The sequence below is a fragment of the Hemibagrus wyckioides genome, linkage group LG18 (genome assembly GCF_019097595.1).
Source record: "Hemibagrus wyckioides isolate EC202008001 linkage group LG18, SWU_Hwy_1.0, whole genome shotgun sequence".
Taxonomy (NCBI): Eukaryota; Metazoa; Chordata; class Actinopteri; order Siluriformes; family Bagridae; genus Hemibagrus; species Hemibagrus wyckioides.
The window spans coordinates 17445749-17463627 of NC_080727.1; the positions used below are offsets into that span (position 1 = coordinate 17445749).

Below are 17879 nucleotides of genomic sequence, written 5' to 3' on the forward strand. Positions count from 1 at the left end.
ATGATGTTACTGTAATTTTTCAGAGACATTTATTTATGTATTTATTTACCTTTATAAATTGATCTCTTTATTTATTTAATTATTTATCTATTTATTTATTCACTTTCTCATGTGAGTGTGTAATGTGCTGCTAAAGTGAACAAATAATTGGATTTAATAAATGACCATCAAAAGTCAAAAAGTCTCTCTCTTTCTCTCATTCTACATTTCTCTCTCTCTCTCTCTCTCTCTCTCTGTTTCTCAACACTTCTCTATCCCTCTCTCTCTATTTCTTTCTCATTCTCTCTCCATTTCTCTCCCCCTCTCTTTCTCTCTACTTCTCTCTACTGCTCTCTTTCTATTTCTCTCTCATTCTCTCTCTCTCTTTCTCTCTCCCCCTCTCTTTCTCTCTACTTCTCTCTACCTCTCTCTTTCTATTTCTCTCTCTATCTCTTTCTACATTTCTCTCTCTCTTTTTCTCTCTCTTTCTCTCACTCGCTCTCTCTTTCTCAACACTTCTCTATCCCTCTCTCTCTATTTCTTTCTCATTCTCTCTCTTTCTATTTCTCTCATTCTCTCTCTCTCTTTCTCTCTCCCCCTCTCTTTCTCTCTACCTCTCTCTTTCTATTTCTCTCTCTCTCTTTCTCTCTCTCTCCATTTCTCTTCCCCTCTCTTCCTTTCCTTCTCTCTCTCTCTATCTCTCTCTCTCTCTCTCTCTCTCTCTCTCTCTCTCATTCTACATCTCTCTCTCTCTCTTTTTCTCTCTCTTTCTCTCACTCGCTCTCTCTTTCTCAACACTTCTCTATCCCTCTCTCTCTATTTCTTTCTCATTCTCTTTCTCTCTCTTTCTATTTCTTTCTCATTCTCTCTCTCTCTTTCTCTCTCCCCCTCTCTTTCTCTCTACCTCTCTCTTTCTATTTCTCTCTCTTTCTCTCTCTCTCCATTTCTCTTCCCCTCTCTTCCTTTCCTTCTCTCTCTCTCTCTCTCTCTCTCTCTCTCTCTCATTCTACATCTCTCTCTCTCTCTCTCTCTCTCTCTCTCTCTCTCTCTCTCTCTTTTTCTCTCTCTTTCTCTCACTTGCTCTCTCTTTCTCAACACTTCTCTATCCCCCTCTCTCTATTTCTTTCTCATTCTCTTTCTCTATCCATTTCTCTCCCCCTCTCTTTCTCTCTACTTCTCTCTACCTCTCTTTCTACTTCTCTCTCACTCTCTCTCTCATTCTCTCTCTCCATTTCTCTCCCCCTCTCTTTCTCTCAATTTCTCTCTCACTCTCTTCCTCTCTCTCTCTCTCTCATTATACATTTCTCTCTCTCTCTTTCTCTCTCTCTCATTATACATTTCTCTCTCTCTCTTTTTTTCTCTCTCGCTCTCTCTTTCTCCACTTCTCTATCCCTCTCTCTGTATTTCTTTCTCATTTTCTCTCCATTTCTCCCCCCCCCTTTCTCTCTACTTCTCTCTCTCTCTCTCTCTCTCTCTCTCTCTCTCTGTTTAGCTTCATTATGAAGTGAATGTTGTTATACTGGAAATGTGAATAATAATCCAGTGTGTGAAGGTTGTGTGTTTGGGGAAAATCGCCCGTCCTCAGCACTTTTTATTAACAGATCACTGCTTTGCTGTACAGTTTGTTCCCAAATAATAGTTCAGTAACTGCAGCAGTGACACTTCAGTAACACAAATCAGCAAATATCCGTCATAAAGAGCGCTACTCTATAAATCAGATCTTATTGTCATCGATGTGAAAATAATGATAAAATAACGCTAACGAGTCGTAACGTTTGTTTATTTTGCAGAATAAAAGTGGTAATGATTAACAGTTAAAATAATTAAATAATTAGGAGACAACAATTGCAGAATTATTATTATTATTATAGTTGTTATTCATTCATTCATTCATTCATTCATTCATTCATTCATTCATTCATTCATTTATTTATTTATTTATTTATTTATTTATTTATTTATTTATTTATTTATTTAAAATAAAACTGATTCACAGTAACAGATTCCAGTAGATCCAGTTGATCACATCAGATGCTTCTATCAAAAAAAAAAAAGTTTGCTACAATCATCCAGTGTATTATTTGATCATTTCCACACTCATCGGCCACTTTAATAGAAACATCTGTACCAAGGTAATGAGTATTGAACATCTCAGTGGCGCTGACCATGGCATGGCTGTTAGATCCTGATGTCCTGTTTTGCTTATTTCAGCATCTACTGATATCCCGGGAACTTCTCACACGACCGTCTTTAGAGTTTGGTATAAAAAAAGAAAGAAATCAAACCCATAAACTGAGTGGATTTTTGTGATGAGAGAGGTCAGAGGAGTATATCCAGAACTCGGTTACTCTTTACATCTCTGGTGAGCAGAAAAGCATCTCAAAACATTGGAATTTAAGCTCCAGCAGCTCCAAAATCAAGCACCAAAGCATGCTGTGAGACAAGAACAAGAATCTGAGGCTACACACATCCGAGAGAAGTCTATTTATTCAGTTCGATTGTGTTTCAGTGTCATTGTGTATAAATGTATTCAGTTCTTTGTGGCTGTAATGTACACTGCTGTCATGGCGATGCATTAATTACAACACATTAATTCGTTGTGATTTGATCGACACCCACACGGACGTTTCATAACCGTGATACCGCACATCTGGAACATCTGGCATGCTAGCCAGCCCTTTTTAATTTGTTTTCTCTGTGTTTAAAAATTTTCACGAGGAGGTGTTTTGTAACAACTCTGTAATATCTTTTTTTTTTTTTTTTTGGCAGATTTATCAGATGATGCATTTCTGTAAAAAGAAATATCCCAAAATAATAAGATTAACCGTGCAAGCTTGTTTAGTCACGACCTCCTGAAATGCTCTCGTGAGGCTCGGGGAGGTCATTAACAGAACCCTGAGATCTAAAGCAGTACATTAAAATGGAATAACTAAATCTTTACATAACTAGATTCAGCTCCTGGTGTGTGGTCATCAATAACAATTCCGTTTGCGATAAATGAGAATTAGGAACCACTTTATTTGCATGAAAAGAGCCACCTGTTCAGCCACTGCATAATTCATGATGGGATTGAATGCTAAGTGAAGCGAGGTCAGCAGGGTCACAGCCCATCTTTAATACAAACATCTTTACAAGTAGCAAGGAATACTGCTGCCTGGTAGGTAATTAGCCAGAAATTCAATAAAAAGGTTGAAAAGGAAAGGTGAATTAATATAGAAAGCAAAGTCTAATAACAAGCGGCGCAAATTCACAAAGCAGGCAATAATTCATTCGTCCTTTTTATGCTTTTTTTCTTTCTTTCTGGAAATAAAAGAAGTAGAAAGAGGTTCCATTACTGCATGGAAAATATTCAATAATAAATAAATGTTAAATAACATGAATAAAATACATTGATGGAGTAAAAGTATTAGATCCCTCTCCAAATAGATGAGAAAATATTATGCAGATTTTTTTTAATCTCATAAATGAATCATTTTTACACAAATTCCACTTTTTATCTCGGCAATAATCACAATGCCAACGCTTTTGTCATGGCGTAGCTCATTAACTAGCCTAGCTGAATTTGTACGAATGTCTCCATTACTGCTTTGTGGAAAAAAAAAAATGGTGAGGGGCAATAATGATAAGTCTCGCGTGTGGTGGGGTAGTGACACAAAACTTAAAGAAATAGCAAAATGACAGCACTACGCCTCATATTAGCAGCAGATTCGCTAATCAACATGATGGATATTTGACCATAAATCAATATCGAAGATTTAGGGGGCGTGGTTTGTGATCCAGATCGGCTGCACGTCCGAATCCCATTATCGATTGTCATAACGCCGTAATATCCGCCACACATCGTGAGTGATGAAGTGACTAACATTCTAGCATCAAGCCAGTAAACCGCATGACCTTCAATCTCACAGTTCAGTAGTTTAGAGCGCTTTACAGTTTAGAGTTCACGCTAAGAACAAGCGGTGTAATCCGGGTGAGCCGAGTGGATGTGTTCCAGATGGTGGAGGCAAACAAGAGCAAACATGAGTCTTTCAAGTCTGGTGGAGGCTACCAGGGATCAAGACGACTCCTGAGAAACCCAGTGATGCTTCAGAGAGGCTGAAAGGACTTTTAATCAAAATTCCTGTCCTTAAGCAACATCTGTGTTCCTGTGGATGATACCGATGACATGAATCAGTCGTCCAGCTGCACAGCTTGAGCTACATCTGCCGTCAGTGTACGCAAGAGGAGGCTACACCAACGGAGGCTACGTGAGAGGAGGCTACACCAACGGAGGCTACGTGAGAGGAGGCTACGCAAGAGGAGGATATGCAGGACCCTATGACCCCCCCCCCCCCACACACACACGGTTTTCACATACACACTTTTTTGGGGGGTGTGGGGGTGTGGCAAAATGATTCAATCTAGTTTTTCATCCCCGCAACCTTTTCATCACAACTGTCTGATCCGCTGTCCAATCAACCCTCTATTACATTCCAATTTTGTCATTTTCCTACACATGTTTAAAAATTCATTTTAGCTCTAATAAACCTCCTTAGCACAAACAATTGGTGTTATTTTTTGGCACAAGAAAATTCACACGTCTCACTGGTCATTTTGCAGATTTAACGATGTGTTTAGTATCTGAGGAGAAAAAAAAGTAACTGTTGGGGGGAAAAAAAAGGGATTAAATTGTTTTGCTGATCTCTTTGATGAGGCTTCCAGCGAAAACTCTTCTTCTCCTTTGTCTTCCTTGCGACTCAAATGTCATACACAAATATAACACACACACACACACACACACAAAAAATAGAATAAAAATATACACCAACCAGACGAGAGTACATAATCAGTCAAGTTAATGTATCATAAAATAAGACTAAGAAGTTCAGAGTGAAGTGATAGAGTTGTTTATGACTGAAGTTAATTAGTAAAGTCATAAAAATAAATCTCAAAAATATTTTCGATTAAAGAAACAAAGGAACTTTTTGTTCAAACTTTTTGTGTTGATAATTCAAGTGCATTGTGGGTAAATACAGCTAACACATCTACACGATCTGAGCTCAGTTTGCCTGTATAGATAGATATTTAATCCAAAATGTAATGGATCTACTGTAAATAGGTAGTTTGTGGAATTTATATTATACTATAAGGAATATTATTGACTTTATTTTGATTTTACTTTGCGTCACATCGTCAGGGCGCGGACTATGAAACGCGATCCCTGTCCAATCAGAACGCTAAACCGCATTTATGGGTGTGGTTGTAAAAAAAAACAGTGGGGGTGGAGCCAGCATCCGTATTCAGTAAAGTGACACTAATTATTCTTCTTATTCGTTCTTTATATTTTGAATAGGTTCTGCAAAACGTCGTAAAAAGATGTTAACATGACTAAAAGCTTATTAAATATTGCAGTTCTGCAGGATCCCACATGCGAGTTTCAGGGGCTCGAGCTTAAGTAAAAACCTTAACGTCGCTCGGAAACACAAAATCATTTTAATTCTCGTTTCCCAGAAGAAAGCGTTTTTTTTCTCTTCTTCTTACGGCACTGCTACTGTACACTGACGTTTATGAGCGTTTCCAATTTCCCAATTAGTCCGGATTTTCCCTCTGACTCAGTTTTATATTCATAGCATGGAATAATTTTTAGAAAAGAAATAAATCACAATCAAAGCAACGGAGCGGAAGAACAGCGCGGATAAAAGGATAACAGGATTATGGTCGGAATATTTACACAAAAAAAAACCTTTGAGATTTCTTATGACCACACTCACACACACACATTACGTCTCTTTGACGTTTTCTACCTTTATAGCTTTAGTTATATTGGAATATTTATCATTTAACTTTTTTTTGTGGGCCTATCATAGTTGCTAAGCCACACCCCCTGCCCTCCATGACCCCTCCCCCTATTTTCCTTTTGTAAACTTAATCTGATTATTACATCGCGAGTGCAGACTAAATAAATCTCACTAACTGTTCAGTATATCTGAAAATCAGCCAAAAGGAGGCTGTTGTGGCGTCACTGAGATGCTCGTCGATGTCATTCCACCGTCATGCTGCATTTCATACGCGTTCTAAGATACTGTAGACTTTATTTTTAGAACGTGTGCAGTTCATGTTCTGCATCTCAAAACAATGCGAGAGGAAGTTATTCAGTTTAATTCGTGTTTCACGTAAAACATGTCACACGTCGGATATGTGAATCGTGTAAAAGGGTTATGATGAGGGTCGCGCTCGAGCGCATCATTTAGATTATCATTTCCGGAAAGATCGTGAACTGTTCTGCACCGGATCTAAATGAAGCGCGTTGATCACTGACCGTGATTATAGCGTCCTGCCGTGTGTGAATAATACGAATTTATTCTAGGGTGTGTGTGTGTGTGTGGTTAAGCTAATTGTAAAACCAGAGGAATTCTGACACGACATGGACTTGCTATGTTGTCTAGCGATATATAAAAATGATTCTTTCGTCATTCATTACGCTTCATATATTCGTCTTCATATTTATACACATCATATCATACATATTTTTTCATATTGACGTTTATTTTGTCGACTGACCCGGAGCGATGCCAACGTCCGACCTGGAAGTTAGCATAGCTCCGAGTCAATTGACAAAAACTAATCAGGATTTTCCCATTGTCTTTTGGATTATTGCTGAAAATTAAACTCTCTGACCAACAAAAGTTGATGATTCCTATATACTTTGTTCAGCTTAACAAATAAACGCAAATCACTAGAAGTAAAATGCTAAAGTTAATCTATAATCAAACTCCAGCACGATTTCGAACGTCATCACCACTAAACCCTTTCCCTCTTTATCTGAAAGATTTTTCTCAGATCAGGATCCACTCTGTTTCTTTTTGTGGAGGTAGAAGTTTATTAGAGCGTGTTATTAGTATAAACACAACAAGGTTGTAAGTAGACGAGCTTCCTGTTCACTGCGATGACGTTTAATGTCCTCAACATCATCCTCTGTAACCCTGTTTAGCCACTTGTTAAAGAGGCTTAGTAAAGCTTTTAAAAAAACAAACAAACAAACAAAAAAAACCCAACACGAGTAGCTTATGACTTTTCTTCCACTTTAACGTCACGTGTGTTTTTTTTTTTTTCTTTTGAAATAGTCGATTTATTGATACAGTTTTGATTGCAACTCAATTCATAAATACAAACTGTACACATAAAGTATAATAAATTTAGTACAGACAGCGGACAGAATTCTTCGCATTATAATAAATGCTCTCTACATTTTGCATAGAATGTGCCAGGATCCTTTTTTCTTTCTTTTTTTTTCGTTAACATGACTATTAAAAGAAAACCAAACCAGCAATGTACGGGGAAAAATAATCAACACTGAGATGATTTCAGTTGTCACAAAAGTGGACCAAAGCAGTTTAATTTTTCTTTTTTTTCTTTTTTCCAGAAGGGATGTTACTGACGAATATATATATAATATATATATATATATATATTATATAATATAGATATTATATAGAATATATATATATATGCTACCAGTCAAAAGTTTGGACACACCTTCTAATTCCATGGTCTTTCCTGATGTTTATTTCTTTCTACGTTGTAAAACAATGCTGAAGGCGGCCGAAATACACAATAATGTCCTTTGAACAGTTGATATTGAGATATGTCTGCTACTGATGCTCTGTAAAGCCTTCATCACGGCTCTAATCTGAGGTGCTGTTACTTGGTGATTTCTGAGGCTGGTAACTCTAAATGAACTTCTCCTCTGCAGCAGAGGTCAGTTTTGGTCTTGCTTTACTGGGATGGTCTTCATGTGAGCCAGTTTCATCATGGTGCTTGATGGGTTTTGCAAATGCACTTGACAATACTGTTCTTGCAAGAACTATTCCAGATCACCTGACCTTCGTGTCTTAAAATAACAACTGACTGTTTTTTGTTGTCATTACATATGGATTACTTAAGTCCATGTGTGTTATTTCATAGTTCTGAAATCTCCAGTATTGTTCTAGAATGTAGAAAATAAATCCCTAAACCAAAAACATTGAATTAAAAGGTGTGTCCAAAATTTGACTGGTAGTGTATATATATATATATATATATATATATATATCGGGGGGAAAATTATTCATTGCTGTATATGACACTAATTAATTCTGAATAACATATTGGGGAAAAATCATCATATCTTAAACAAACAAACCAACAAAAAAACAACAAATAATTCAAATTGTATCATGCTTAATACTTTCAGCACCACTCCAAATCGTTCTACTTATTTACTTTGTCTTAATGAAAAAAATAATGAAGTTAAACTAAAGTCCTGCTTATCGTATGACTTCTCATCATCATCATCATCATCATCATCATCATCATCATTGACACTGTCGTCCATGTTAGTGTCTGAGTAAGCCAAAAAAATAAAAACACACACATCTTCCACCCGTGATTAAAATGATTATGAGAAATGAAATGCTGCTTCCAGTTTGCTGCAGTTTAGGTTTTATCTCATGCAGTGAGTTTTTTTTTCAATTTTTTTGAATATTCTAAGTAGCAATAATGCAGTAATCACACACACACACACACACACACACACACTCCTTTTTTTGTTTTCATTTTTAAATCACTCCTGAAAATGAGAAGTCAGTGCATGGCTGTAATCTCTCCTGTAACGTGTTTACTCTACAAACAGTGGTGTACGTGTGTGTATACGTCTAAATGCCTCGTCACACCTAGAACGTTAATAGGATTATGAAGATGATGATGATGATGATGATGATGGGGATCGCTCTGATGCTGTAATTCCATCGTCACATCATCGTAACTGCAGTTTCTTCGCTTACCCACAGAACGGTTTTTATGCCAAGCTCAACTAGTAATGTGGCTGATTTTCTCTTTCGTGAGTAAACCTTTCTTCTGCTTCTCGCTAAAGGCTAAAACTTAGAGATGAGATGCTGATCAACTCGTATGGAGCGATAATAATAATAACTTAATAATAATAATAATAATTTAAGAGGCCTTTTCTTTTCTTTTTGCTTTTAATTATGTACTTTATAAATAGCAATCCTTCTCATCATCGTCATCGTCATCATCATCATCGTCATCATGTCAGGCTTGCCAACTTTGGCTTCCTGTCTGGAGTAAGATTTCTGAATCAAATGATTTTATTTTTTGTGTGGAAATGAGGGGGAAAAAAAAAAATCCATATTCTTCATCGGTAATCTCGCCAAACAAGACGAAAATCTTTCTGCAAATAATGACTGAATAATAGTTAACTAGTTAGTAGCTTAGCAACCTCTACTAACTGTTTCTTATTCCTTTTGCCAAGTGTTTTACTAGACATCAGGAATGATTTGTACCGTAAAAAAAAAAAAAAAAAAAAAAAATTCTACGTAATTTCTACACAATTCAGTCATTGTGTTTTTCTCTCAGGGTTGTTTGGATTCTTTTGTGCAGACGGACGACACACTTTCCCAGCTCCAGTGACCAGCAATTTACTCCCCGAGTCCCGAATCTTACCTTACCTTACATTACAAATGATTTCAAAAGGAACAGGAAATGAGGAATTAAACCAAAGCATCGGTGAGGCCCTGATTTACTAAAAACGTGCAAGTTTTGAAAAGTCATTTATTAAGCCACGCATGGAACAGTGATTACACACATTTTTGATTTTATCAAAATTATAGCTTAATAAGTAATCTAAATTTTTCCCTGAAAATTACCTCCGAGCTAACATGGGTTTATAGCGTCGATTATTCCTTAAAAGCTTAACAGAGTTTTTCGATGGCTTTTGAAAAGAATTTTCATTCAGATAATGTTCTTCTGTATGTACGTCTAGCAACATGGATTTTTTTTCCCACTCCAATACGTCGTCTTGTTTTTTTTGTTTTGGTTTATAATCAGCATTAAACATTTTTTTTATTTTGACCTGTAAAAAAACATCCTGGATGCCTCCATGTTCATCTTTTGGCAGCAAGCTATCAGTGAATAGTAAAGCATAGCGGCGGTGTTATAGATGCTTTATAACAGTGTTATATATGCTGTATAACAAGCCTTTAGATCGGAACGTCGACGGATCTGATGTTTACCGTGAGCGGAATCATTTTGTCACTTCCTGAACTCGGGGGTTGAGGAAAAACTTTCTGGAGGTTCTCACCAGTTCATTTTTTCCTAGTCGGAAGTCGGAAGTCTGCAGTCTGAGTTACAGATTTCAGTGCAACGCTGCAACGTTTACACTTGGCCCCGCCCCCTAATTTGCATACATTCATACATTCCAAATGACGTGCAGCAGCACCACTGTTTCCACTCGCACTTTATAACCCGACTATTTTTAGTAAATCAAGGCCTGAAAGTAAATACTGCAAAAAATAATAATAATAATAATAAAGAATTAAAGAAAGGCAGGAAGTTGTTATATTTCCTCGACTAATTCGGCACAAATGAGTTCACACACATGACCAGATGGAGGAACAGGAACGTTTTAGTGGATCCTCAGAACAGAAAGCTGCACATCGTATGCGTTACAGCTGCGACAGGCAGCAAAATTCAGCTGCAGGACACTGAAAGTCATTCAGGCCCCTCTTTTTTTTGTTTTTTTTTTGTTTTTGGTTCACCTTCCTGGTTTGTTTATTGATGTTTATCATAAAAGATCAAGGAATAGAATAAAATACAGAAAACCTAGTGGTAGAACCTTTTACGTTTTTTTTTTAAACCCCCAGCAAACACACACACACACACACACTCATGTCTTATGAAGAATGCAAAAGCCAAATTGTCTTCATTTCAATAGAATTATTTATGTTTATTAATTAATAAAAAAGTTTTCCGTAACGTTCTGCCAATCGAGAGAATTTACAGAGTTGGAAATTTGCCAATTAAAAATAAAAAATCAGCTTTTTTTTAATCTGATCTGTAAGACGTAGACATAGAGCAGACGGCGTCTGCGTCATCATCATTTGGATCCTTTGCATTCTTTTTTTTTTTTTTTCTCGTATTGTAAAAATATCGACTTTCATTAGGGAATAAAAATGAAATCAACTCAAACTCCAGGATTTAGTAAAGTAAAGGTCAGTGAGATGTGCTTCTTCTTTCCACGAGTGCATTGAGCTAAGGCACAGGCACTGTTCTCCTCTTTGAACAGAGAGCGTGCATCAGGTCAGTCCCGGTGCAAGCACAGTTTTCATTGTATTTTTATTCATTTATTTGTTTATTTTTTGGGGAATAGTGAGAAAGAGAGAGAGAGAGGAAGAGGGAGAAAGGGATGACAGGGATGATGGCTGCCACCGTTCAGGATTGTCCCATTTTCATGTTTCAAAAAGTTTTCGCCGACTGGACAATATTGCAGTTGGAGAGTAGCAAAAATAAAACCCCAAGAAAAAAAAGAAAAAAAAATAGACACGAGACGCTTGTTTCTCGGCGTGATGGAGAGAATCCGCTTGACCTCAAAACTTTTGAAAGGGATGAAAAGGATGACGCGAATCCGGGAAATCTTTACAGGATGATCGTCCTTGTGGTCGAGAGGAACGGGTTTGTGGTAAAGTCGTGGGAGTAAAATGTGTGTGTGTGTGTGTGTGTGTGTGTAGCTTTATGTGCGTACGTGTTTAGAGAGTGTCTAGAGGCAGACGTTGTTGCTGATCTGGCAGGTGGACGCTGTTCCTGCTTGTGATAAGAAGAGCTTGCCGTTGGGACAGACGCACACCTCGAACACAGTCTGTCTGGTGGCTGAAGGAGACGCTTTTCCCTCGGGCAGACGCAGGAGTTTGATCTTCTTCGCATCCAGAGTGATCTGAGAAGAGAAAACATCTCACAGAGATGAAAGATGCATCACCTGGATGTAACACTGATTGTGTTAATGCTCTGAATTTAAAGAACGTCACCTCCTTCGCTTCTTAATTGTTTTTTTTTTTTTTATATAAATAAATTAAATATCAATTTACTGACATGTTTGAAGCTCACTTTTTTTCACTTTTAGGTGACAAAAATATTTCTCCTAAAATATCTTAAATTGAAAAAGACCAAAAAAAAAAAAAACAAACAGGAGAAAAAGGAGTTAAAACAGAAGAAATTGTATTTCAGAGATTAATCATGCTATAAAAACAATTCTCCAAATTCTTCAATTTTCTTGATAAAATTCTTGAGAAAATAAATTATTATCATTTAATAATTAATAACGTTACAGGGTTGGAGTGCAGGATAAACAAACACAAATAAATAAATACATTTTAATAATTTAGCTGATTCTTTAAGGAATAAACATTCTCTGTCTGTCTGTCTCTTTCTCTCCACTCCACCCGCCTTTCTCTCCCCATCTGTATCTCTGTCTGTCTGTCTTCCTGTCTCTCTCTCCCCCTCCATCTCTCTCTCTTTTTTTTCTCTCTCTCCCTCTCTCTCACTTTCTGCCCCTCCCCCCTCTGTCTGTCTGTCTGTCTCTCTTTCTTTCCCTGCATCCCCCTGCTCTCTGTCTGCCTGCTTGTCTGTCTGTCTCTCTGTCTCCCTCTCTCTCTTTCTCTCTCATGGGTTCAAGCTGTTAGTCGCAAAGTAAGAAAGAATTATTCTTAATTTTTGAAAGTAATTTATATACCAATATATATATATATATAATTTTTATTTGTATTTATTTTACTTGAAAGTGTGTTACATTGAGTTGTAAAAAGTGTAGAAATAAAGTCTCTATCTCTCTCTCTCTCTCACGTTCTGAGCGCTGACACTGTCGACTCCTAAAATATCACCTAATAACAATTATCAACAATTATATGCTTTATTCTTTGTACATGTTTATTTTTAGTCTTGAATTCCCCACATCATATCCCCTGTACATGTCCCTGTGTACAAGCTGTTACTATGGAAACAATCACGCATTAATATTAATTCACACTGGAGCTGGAACGTCTGTCAGAGTTCCGATGTTATACAGAAATTCTGCACACCCTCATATTTGAGAATTAAACCATAACAGACTAAAATACATCAAACAAATCAGTAAGTAAATTAAATTTGGGTGAATTCTAACCTTCCAGGTGAACAAATATTGTTTCTTTGCACAGTCTCGGAACTTTGATTGCCTCATTACTCCCTGGTGTAATGTAGCTGATTGTCTAGAGCTCAATGTTTTTGATCATTTTAATAATCAAAATTATTGTGATGTTGCTAAACAGCGTGGGGCTCATCAATCCATCATCAATTCTTTACAATCGCATGAAGGCTAAAAAATTTCCTGAAAAGTTACAAATAAGTGAGAAGAAAATCCTGGAGGCTAAAATCCCCCAGTGAGCGAAGAAACAGAAAGTGAAAAGGAGAAAAGTTATTACAAGACAATGATTTAAATAAGCTCCTCCAACAAAGGGCTTTGGAATTTGGAATTGGCTTCTTAATCCCAACACTTGAATATTATTGGAAAACTTTAACTCAAACACGCAGTGCGAAGACCGAAAGCTAATTTTGAGACGGATGATTCCGTTAGGATCAGAAACTGTTGCTGTACTGAACGCGGTTGGAGATTTGCCGTAAAAGGTGTTGTAGATAGAACGGGTGCACAAACTTTTGCACATGCCTCGTTTGATCAGACAGAAATAAAAAAAAAGGAAAAAATACATTTCCTCACATGCTAAGAAAGTTATCAAAGCATGATATGACCGGAGGTGTACAAACTTTTGCACCTCATTTGCTTTTTTTTTGAATGCTTCTATGTGATAGAAAGACAAAATAATAAAAAAAGACAGATATAGTTTTATTGATCCCATGAAGGGAATTCTGGAAAAAAATTCTTCTATGCAAATATCAGAAAATCATCAAATAATGATATGGGGGTGTACAAACCTTTGCACAAGCCTTGTTTCCTCTTTTATATGTTACGAATATGACTTGATAGAAAGGAGGAAAAGAGAAAAAAAAAAAAAACCTGTTTCTTCTGTGCAAATATCAGAAGCCCGAAAATCAAGACGTGAATTGACCGGGGGTGTACAAACGTTTGCACATGCCTCGTTTGCTTCTTTCCACGTTTCCACGTGAGAGGAATGAAGAAAAGAAATAACTGTTTTTTTCTAGGCAAAGTTCAGAAGTCAGAAAATCAAAGAGGAACAAAAAAGCATCATTTGCATCTGACTGTAGCGCTTTCGTTTTCATTTATTTATTTATTTATTTATTTATTTATTTATTTATTTATTTATTTATGTCTAAATGAACGAGTTCTTCGTGACTTTTATTTGCGCAGTAATATATATCCTGGACTGTCAAAACTGACCGCAGCACAAAATGTATTAAAATAGAAAAGTAGAAAAGACATTACACAAAAATGACACGTTGCTGTATCTGATGCAAGAGCGGCTAGGACTCGCGTCTCGCAGACACCCGAGCAGTCGTCTGTCAACCGGAAAACTGTCTGCAGCGCAACAGTTTGGATGAAGAAGCTAACATTATCGACGCCGCGACTCCACCAGACCAGAATGTAACTGTCATCTGTAGAACAGTCGAAAACGTTGCATGTCCAACCGACGTGAAGCGCTTTTAGCGACACAAACACTGCAGACCAGACTCTCAGCCCATCACTTCTTCCTCTCTCTCGCTGTCTCTCTCGCTCGCCGGACTCCAGAGAGCGTTATGGCGGCCGCTAGAGGAAGCCGTCCGGATATAAAAAAGGTAAAAGGAGTCATTACCGATAGCCTTGGGGAAACATTTCCATCAAATGACCTGGAACACTTTTTAAGCAGTGGTCTCAGCTGAGTCTCCAGACATCTGCTACAGAGCAAAGTTGAGTGTGAAGGCAAAGCTGGAGGGCTTTTTTTTTTTTTCTGGGACCTAATTGTACTGGAACCTCTGAGGGACCGCCGAGCAGCCGAGGTATCTCAATTCTTACAGAAAAAAAAAAGGGAGAAGAACTGCTGTAATGGAGCAGGAAAGATTTCAAGTAGATATACATAGATCTGATACAGAAACACAGAGACGGCGAATTGTTGCACATTTACATCAGACAGTTACGTTATAGCAGCTATAAACGGTCATTCTTTCTGTTGTCTTTCTTGAAAAGTAAAACAGAAACTACGGTGGCTGAGATGTGCTAAACGAAATAACAAATCAGAAAACACAATAACAAATCCGAATACACAAGGACAATCAGGAAAAGGTAGGTAAAGTTCGTGAATGGAATTCCTACAGCCGATTGGTCGAGACATCCGTCACTCAAGATATACAAGCAGTAGGAAACTGTGTACCTAACTTTATTTCTTGTACATGTGTGGAGCTCTGCGTTCACTTTAAAAACATTTTTGTTCAACTTATATCTTTTAAAGAAAATAACAAACATATATATATATATATACACTACTGCTCAAAAGTTTCACACGATCCACACGAAATTAGTCTGAATAGAAAAAAACTAGAAAAAGAACAGGACATGCTGACATGTCAGAGTTAGAAATAATGATTTTGATGGAAATGATGAATGTTTTCTTTGCCTTCATCAAAAAAAGACACCTTTTGCAGCAGTTACAGCCTGGGCATTCTGGCTGTCAATTTTTCAAGATTTCACCCCACGCTGCCTGGAGCATCTCCCTCAAGATGGATTGGCTGATGGAGTCTGCCTCCATAGCTGAAATATGCAAGTGATCCCAAACATTTGAGCGGTAGTGTATATTTATATTTATAAGAAAATAGAATTTATTCAGCGCTACTTTGAGGAAGGACGTGATTTTGGATATACTGATAGCGTATCATGGCATAAAGATTAGTGTGTCTAAAAACACACCCAAAGAACACGGGTATGTTTCGAAGACCAAACTATTTCCAGATTAAAGGATGTAAGGAGCGTTATAAGAGGAGAACTGCGTTCATGTACACGTGAATCTACTTTCTACTGCTGCAGCCTGCTGGACTTTCTATATATCCTGATTGATAGATGTCTCGTCCAATCAGTGGTAAGAATTCCACTCGCAAACTCTACCTACCTTGAATAGTCGTTGTGTTATTTCATTTTGCAATTCTTGGCCACCGTAAAAAAAACAAACCACCCCACCAAAAAAAAACCCCAACCCCTTGGCTTTCATGTTACAGGGAAGTGTAACATGAACACATAACTCTTCTGGTCACGTAACTCTTACTGACACTGGAGACTCCTCCTACAAGTTATTCAACAGAAAACATCACCACGTCATCATTAAGCTAATTTTTTTTTTTAGCTTTTTCTATTTTGGAATTAATAAGATCGTTTAATAAAAGCTTTTCATGTTAACATAACATGACCAGGTGTCTCCATCTCATCTTGACACTGGAGACTCCTTTTATATGTGTCACGTGAACATCACGTCATCACCAGCCTACTTTTTGTCTTTTTTTTTTTACTTGGAATTAAAAAGACAAAAATAAAAATAAAAAATCCATACTCTTACATACCGAGAAAGAGAAAAACTCTTCTTGTTCTTATTGACACTGGAGACTCCCTCCATGTAAACATACATGACCCACAGAAAACGACGGTACGTTTCGCTCTGTTAAACATCGTCACGTTTCTGTTCCACGTTTATTATCAGAATTAAATTTAGCTATGGAGCTATGTCCCAGTTAAAGGATCTGTTACTATGGAAACGAACAACCGCATCGATATAAACCACGTGATTTATGCCAGCTACGTTCAGTCAGAGCTTCCTTTTCACAACCCTTTCGCAACGGTTTCACCTCCAGAACCCGGAGAACCTCTAATCGCTCTTCGTAGGCCGCAGGATTTGTTGTAATTATTCCGAAATTGTGTGAGCATATGGTGATAATCTTGCAATTTCTCCAACTCTGCAACAACAAGTGTGCTTCTTATGAGGTTATCATCTCCCTCCAAATGTTGGCTCGTGGATTATGTCCTGTAATTGCCATTGATGTATAGCAGCCTGAGTGTGAAGCTCAGGGCACCACGCAGGATGAGGCAGCATATGGGATCGAGCGCCGCGATCGTCTGGATACCAACCGGTGGCAGATGGGGATGTCAGAAATGTGAAGCGGATCAACTTGTCCAAGGCGTCGTGGTTTCAGCGGTGTGTGTGTGTGTGTTTGTGTGTGCGTGCGAGGATGTGAGGATATTTTACCTCTCCGTCTTTCGACTCCAGGCGCAGGTCGCTTCTGCAGGTTGCTTGGATGTCCCCGGCTTCGGCTTGAATCTGCACACCTTTAGGAGCTTCCATGTACAGGGAACGTGTCGGAGATTCCAAACTGTGGAGCAAACACACGAGAGAGCATGAACACAACTGAGTCATAAACACACATGAGTCATAATCACACACGAGTCATAATAACACAGCTGAGTCATAAACAAAACTGAATCATGAACACACACACACTAGTCATGAAAACATACACGAGTCATGAACACAACTGAGTCATGAACACACACACTAGTCATAAACACACACACATGAGTCATGAACACACACACGAGTCATGAACAAAACTGAGTCATGAACACACACACTAGTCATAAACACACACACATGAGTCATGAACACACACACGAGTCATGAACAAAACTGAGTCATGAACACACACACAAGTCATAAACACACACAAACGAGTCATAAACACACACACGAGTCATGAACACAAACACGAGTCATAAACACACACACACACGAGTCATGAACCAAACTGAGTCATGAACACACACACACACGTCATAAACACACACACATATGAGTCATGAACACACAAACGAGTCATAAACACACACACACACGAGTCATGAACAAAACCAAGTCACGAACACACACGCGAGTCATAAACACACACATGATTGTGTTTGAGGAACAATCAGACATTGAAACACACACACACACACACACACCCCAGAAGTCTAAAAGCCGACGTAAAGATGTTTCTATTTTATAAATCATTTTCCTGAAAAAACAGAATCCTGTAAACATTTCTCTGAATTTTTTTGTCCCTCTTTTATCCTTTTATCAGTTTTAGAT

General features: G+C 37.7%; 1 protein-coding gene across 4 annotated transcripts in view; it reads right to left on the reverse strand.

Annotated features, from left to right (window-relative positions):
- Positions 1–9099: 9099 nt before the first annotated feature.
- Positions 9100–17879, reverse strand: part of sgcd (sarcoglycan, delta (dystrophin-associated glycoprotein)) — a 173430-nt gene continuing 164650 nt past the window's right edge. For all 4 annotated transcript variants that reach the window (XM_058415613.1, XM_058415614.1, XM_058415611.1 and 1 more), the window contains exons 7-8: positions 17001–17124; positions 9100–11722 (exon numbers count right to left, since the gene is read on the reverse strand). In XM_058415613.1, the coding sequence (XP_058271596.1) occupies positions 11549–11722; positions 17001–17124 (298 nt within the window). In that variant the 3' untranslated portion in view covers positions 9100–11548. The remainder of the gene's footprint in view (positions 11723–17000; positions 17125–17879) is intronic.